The 6,530-nt window shown below is 40.7% G+C and overlaps 1 protein-coding gene across 2 annotated transcripts in view; it reads right to left on the reverse strand.

Moving 5' to 3' along the window:
• The window catches only part of SRP72 (signal recognition particle 72kDa), a 36,780-nt gene extending 30,641 nt beyond the window's left edge, over positions 1-6,139 (reverse strand). For both annotated transcript variants that reach the window (XM_011961239.1, XM_011961238.1), the window contains exons 1-3: positions 5,281-6,139; positions 3,237-3,357; positions 1,170-1,293 (exon numbers count right to left, since the gene is read on the reverse strand). In XM_011961239.1, the coding sequence (XP_011816629.1) occupies positions 1,170-1,293; positions 3,237-3,357; positions 5,281-5,389 (354 nt within the window). In that variant the 5' untranslated portion in view covers positions 5,390-6,139. The remainder of the gene's footprint in view (positions 1-1,169; positions 1,294-3,236; positions 3,358-5,280) is intronic.
• Positions 6,140-6,530: the final 391 nt, after the last annotated feature.

Below are 6,530 nucleotides of genomic sequence, written 5' to 3' on the forward strand. Positions count from 1 at the left end.
TTCACTATAATCTTCATTTTATCTTTCTTAGAAACCAGCTATCACACAGGTGAGTCTCAAGCAGACACAACAGAATTCCTACTGATTTCATTCAAGTTGTGCTGAAAGAATAATAATTGCCACTCTAGGTCAATTAGTCCATTATGTATGACACAGGTTGATGTCTTTAACCTCAAAATGCTAGAATTTACCCTAAAGTTATCCAGTTTACCTTAAAAGTTTTTTATAGACCTATAATCCATGAATTTGTCCAAATACTTTCTTCAACTCATTTGTATTATTCAATCCATACTACCTTCTGAGAACAATACATTCAATACAACATTATTTGCCCTAAATTGACACTTAAAAGTCTTTAAGACGAGGCCAGGCGTGGTGGCTTAGGCCTGTAATCCCAGTACTTTGGGAGGTCAAGGCAGGCAAATCACTTGAGGCCAGGAGTTTGAGACGAGCCTAGGCAACATGGCATAACCCCGTCTCTACCAAAAAATACAAAAACTAGCTGGGTGAGTTGGCGCATGCCTGTAATCCCAGCTACTTGGAAGTCTGAGGCAGGAGAATCGCTTGAAAGCTGCAGTGAGCCAAGATAGTGCCACTGCACTCCAGCCTGGGCAACAGAGCGAGACTCCATTAAAAAAAAAAAAAAAGAAAAGCTTTAAGAGGGTTTTGCTAACTATAATATACACATTTCTGTCCTCTTGTCATTAACAGCTCCATTTTACATTAGGCTTAATTTTATGTCTCAAAATACTTTAAAATATTTTCATGATTTCACGGACTAGAATCATCTAATTTCTCATCTATCATGATATCCTTTATTTTAAACTTAGAATACAGTATTAGTGAAATACTATTTCAAACCTGTTGAAGCATACAAGCTCAATGTGCTTTATCTTTCTAACTCAAAAGTCAAAATTAAATAGATTGGTTCTTTCATTTTCTTTGATTTTCTAATTACCTGAGAAAGTCATTTGTTCACAGCATGTTATACATGCAACTGTTTGTATGAAGATCAAGAAGAGGGATTATGTTCAAACCTCAAGGACTGGTTTGGTGGCTAGTGTTGTGGAGCATCAGGATGGGCTGGGTTTCCTCAACCCTACTCCTTGCTAGAGGTAGTCATGCTCACTCAGGATCACTGTCAACACGTATTTAAAAGCAGTAATTACCACTTGTCCATAAAGCTCCTTCAGTTTGTCTGTCTGCTGGTTAGCACTTTCTATTGTCTTCAAGGCATTCTCAATTCTGTTCAGCCTGTACTCGCAATATGCCTTTTCAAAGGAGAGAGAGTTACTGAAGAAGGAAAAAAACCAGTATCTGATTATTATCTAACAATTCAATGCACCCAATATATAGAACATCACTCTAAGCACTGGATTTAGTCCTGATAACAGATGAGAAAACTGACAAAGATTAGAGACTTATCTAAATATCAGATAGCTTGTAAATGTCTATCAAACATATAATTAAGCATGTATCATTTTCCCTAGCCTCTCTTTCTTTCATGGATATTCTTATTAAAGTAAACATTCAAGAAGGAAATCATTAATCTGCTAAATAAGTAATTGTCCTAGATACAAAGATAATTTGAAGGCTGCTTTAAATGGGTTGTTTTGGAAGTCTCTTAAATTTATTAACAAAACAATAAGCCATATAATGCTTCTTTAAACTTGTTTAAGAAACAAATGATTAGCAAAGAAAAAATAACTATAAATCTTAAAAGAAGTACCTGTAATCAAACAACTGGTAAATACTACTAACATACACACACTTAAAAATTCATCTACATTAATGTGATACCTCATTGCTGATGTTTCAACCATAATCCATGAGAAAAAATATTTATTAAAGCAAAGGCTAATGTCCATTACTTACCTAACAAAAAAATTTATTTTTGGGCCAGGTGCGGTGGCTCATGCCCGTAATCCCAGCACTTTGGGAGGCCGAGGCAGGCGGATCACTTGAGGTCAGGAGTTCGAGACCAGCCTGGCCAACACTGGCAAAACCCTGTCTCTACTAAAATCACAAAAATTAGCCAGGTGTGGTGGTGCACATCTGTAATCACAGCTACTTGGGAGGCTGAGGCAGGAGAATTGCTTGAACCTGGAAGGTGGAGGTTCCACCAGCCTGGGTGACAGAGCAAGACTCCATCTCAAAAAAAAAAAAAAAATTTATAAATACTTTTATCCAAGACTCATTGACAAAATGTTTTTGAAAATGTCTCTCACAAAATAGCCCAAAATCAAGACAGTGAATTTTAGCACAAACATATTTAATAGGCGAAAAGCAGCATTGCCTCCATTTCCCTTTTATTTTTAATAAAGTTGAAAATTAATTTTTAATCTCTGTAACACATTTATACGGCTCAAACATAAAAAGAAAAAGATTGTACACTAAGAGGCTTTATTCCCACTGCTACCCAAATCTAACCTGTTCCTATCACCTCCTACAAATGACTTTTTTTTTTTTGAGACGGAGTCTCCCCGTTACCCACGCTGGAATGCAATGGTGCAATCTTAGCTCACTGCAGCCTCCGTCTCCTAGGTTCAAGAGATTCTTCTGCCTCAGCCTCCGGAGTAGCTGGGAATACAGATGCGTGTCACCATACCCAGCTAATTTTTTGTATCTTCAGTAGAGATGGGGTTTCACCATATTGGCCGGTATGGTCTCAAACCCCTGACCCTGTGATCTGCCCTCTTTCGGCCTCCCACAAATGACTATTTATTCATTATTTCTCTTTATATTGTTTGTTTTGCAAATACAGGCAAATGCATATATAAATTGTTACATCCTCCTCCTTTTGCAAAAGGAAGTATATTATATATTGTTCTGCACCTTATAAACCAGTATCCCATTAATATGGTTCAAATTTAATTTCAACACTTTTTTTTGGAGCCTAGGTATAACAGGAAAGAAACTTTGACTGAGTTATAATCCCTACATCCTCCAAGGACTCATAATTATGTCCCACAACTCTCTATGGTTCACCTCCTTAGTGGTTCAAAGGAAACACAATGGTTAAAACAAACAAAAAAAATAGACCCTCTAAGGCTAAAAGAAACAGAAGTTACGAGTACTCCTCCCAGTTTCAGAAACATTATTGACAAGCAAAAGGGGGAAAAAAAGGAAGGAAAAATAAAAAAATCAGTAAATAGTTGGGGAAAAAAACATGGAAGAGATTATAGCTATACTAAGTGTTTCTAATAACTGAACAAGCAACTAACTGAATCACTTACTTGGCTAACACTTTGGTGTGAGTATTGATGACATTCAAAGCTTCCTTGAAACTTCCATTCTGGATAAGGCATACCACTTTACAATGCAGGGCAGTTACATCATCTTTGTTGATCTGTAGTACTAGAGAACAATTTTAGGAAAGTCATTTTTAAATCCATTTCCTGTTCACATTTTTACTAAATTTTCCCATCCCGTCTCTCTGAAAGCTAAATTTCTAATTTTATTGCAACAGAAATAATTGGTCAGAACAACTGGAAGAAACAGCAACAAAGCTAAACAAACCCAGAAAATAACTAATCTTCGCTTTTAACTTAAGAAGTGACAATAAGGAGAGTTATAGATTAAATTTTCAATGAGATAAAGATGCCCAGTATGCATGTACCAAAAAAGTGCAGTGAAATAAAGAAGAAAGAAGCAATTTCTCCAGATATTTCATCTTGAAATGCACGCTACATTCTGTATAGTTCATTACTTCACAGGGAAAAAGTTCAGGTAGAATATGGAAGCAGATGACCTAGGTTTGGTGCACGCTTGCCACTAAATGCCTTGAGGTCTTGGGTATATCACCTAACAGCCAAATCTTAGTTTTCTGAGCTACAAAATGATCAGAAAAGCATTACCTATTTAAATAAGGTTACTGAAAACATGAAATGAGAATATTTTGGAAACATTTTATAAAGTATAATGCAAAGACAATTTATCTTGCTGGCAACGTTTCCAAAAATCATTAAAATTTTCCCTTTTCACCTAAGATGACCAAAGTATAAGGAAGAACTCAGGTGGCAAGTTTCAACGTTAACAACTGTTCGGTATTAAAATGACCAGGATCATCGTTACTCTTGTTCCTGTGCAACTACAGAAGTCCAGTTCTCAAAGAATCACAAGAATTTCTACCAATTAAGAAAACATACTGGTGAACAAGTTGACAACTTTTGCTGATTAAAAGAATTCCTGCAAAATACTACACTGGTACTAAGTATATAGTACTGTTTGGAAGGCTAGAGTTAATTCAAACAAATTTAGGGATAAATTCTAATTCGTAGCTATTCTCCTCAATGTCTGAAATCACCAAAAGTGCACTGTGGGCACAATCACTACTTTTCATGTTAACCCAGTACTAGAGTGTTGAAAATTATTTAGACAGTTTTGTATGTTACTGACACACCTTTTAGGTTAATACTACTCTGAACAGCTAAGCCGTGCCTTGGTAATTACATTTCCAAATCTAACATGCACAGGCTGTATCTTCACTAGAGAAGAACTGCGCACCACCGAGAACATTAAGTAGCATGGCCATGCCACATTTCAGGTATGTAGTAAAGAACAAAAAGATATGATGAATTAAACCTCACAACAAAGGCAGTAAAACCCTAAACTATCCCTTACAAGGCAAAAAAAAACAGGCCAAACTTTTCTTCCGACATTATTTCCAGTGTTGGTGCTTCCACACACATATTTCCTAACTTAATAACACTGAAGACATCCCATCTGTGGGAATGACAGGCCTGACATCCAGATCCAGCCCTTTCCTCTCGCCCAGTAGAATACGTACAGCTTCCACCTGGTCAGCACTAGCTTCTAAACTACGTGTCCCAAGCAGGTTCCTCCCCCTTTAGCGGCCAAAGAGAACAAGCTCCCTCAGTAATACAGTCCTGATCACTGCGCTCAAGACGAAGAAGAAAAGGAGGCACTTTGGAATATTTGTGAAATAAAACAGCAAAGAGGGAGTCAAATAAGAAAACAGTTTGAAATGGGCTCCGAGAGCTGCGGTCTCTTTAAACCCTGCCCTCGCTTCCCGTGGGGGGTAAAGAGGGAAGTACACGTGGCTCTAAGCAACCAGGGACCCCAGGCTGGCATGGTGAAGCCAAGGGGTGAGACCTGCGTCTGCCGGACGTTCGGGCCCGAGCCGGGGGGAGAATGGTCGGGGGGATTTCGGGGGTCTCCCCTTCCCGTGCCTCCCGCGCGAGGTGGTCTCGCGCGCCGGAAACAGGCCGCATCCTCCCGCCGGCCTGGGCCCGCCCCAGTGCCCACCCCGACACTTACTCTTATTGACGGTCTTGAGAGCGCGCGTGAAGTCGCCGTTCTGGCCATACCGGTTCACTTCACTCCACAACGCAGGCACTGACACCCCCCCACTGCCGCCACTCGCCATCTTGGAGGAGACGAGGGGCGGGGCCGGGCGACCTCTGCCCCGGAAGAGGATCTCTGAGGCTGCCAAGAGGAGGAGGGAGTTGATGATTGCTAAGCGTCGGGAGCGTCCCTCAACCCTGAGGCAGCATCAGAGACCGTAATCTTCTGCTCTCGTGGCAAGAAATTTGCACGGATAGAGTTGATACACCTCGCTTGAAGTTGGCCTGGAGAAAGAGGCGTCGGACTCCCGGACGGGGTTGGGAAACGGTCACCAGTTTCGGCTCAAAGCAGTGTGTTTCCAGGAGACCGCCATGGTCGAGGCAGCGTCCCGGTCCCACGGTGCGGGCCCGGACGATCATTTGTGGGATATAAATAAAAGGACTATGAGGTGGTAAATAAAAGACTACCAACTAGAAGCCGTAGGGAGTCATTTGAAGGAGAAATAGGCACGGCTTGTCGGTGGTTGAGGGAAAGGGATCTTGAAAGATGATTAGGAGAACTTGGGTTCTGGGGAAAGTAGGGGAGGACATTCTGGCAGAGAAGCAAACGTGAGGAAAGGTAAGAAGGCAAGAATCTCCCATTACAAAGGGTTTGGTGAAACCCTTTGCCTGTCCTTTTCGCTCCGTTCGGGAGCAGTCGGCAATAAGCTGAAAGGGTAATAGGGTGAAAATGCCCGGGGTCAGTTCCTGGCTCTGCGACTCACTAAATGCCTGACAATAAACAAGTTACTTAGCTTCTGGGAGTCTTTTTTCCCGACTGTGAAATAGGGATACTATATTTGTTCTAGAGATATAAAATATTAGGGTTTGCTTACGACCTTAGTGTCAAGATGTGTTCAGATGTACGAACGGAATGGGTGTCTATTGGGTACACTTGGTGTGAGGTTTTTTTTTTTTTAAAGAGACGGGAATCTTGCTGTGTTGCCCAAGCTGGTCTGGAACTCCTGGGCTCAAGCAATCCTCCTACCACAGCCTCTCCAAGTGCTGGGATTACAGGCATGAGCCACCACACCCAGACGATGTGAGAGATACACTTGATGTGAATATTGTATTTTATTGAATGGCCTGCTTTTCAGACTCATATCTTGTCATGACTTTTACAACTTCTGCTACTCCCTCTGTCCCTCATGAACCTAGCTAACTTCCTTTTTTTTTTTTTTTTTT

Source organism: Colobus angolensis, unplaced genomic scaffold, assembly GCF_000951035.1.
Source record: "Colobus angolensis palliatus isolate OR3802 unplaced genomic scaffold, Cang.pa_1.0 Scaffold54, whole genome shotgun sequence".
NCBI lineage: Eukaryota > Metazoa > Chordata > Mammalia > Primates > Cercopithecidae > Colobus > Colobus angolensis.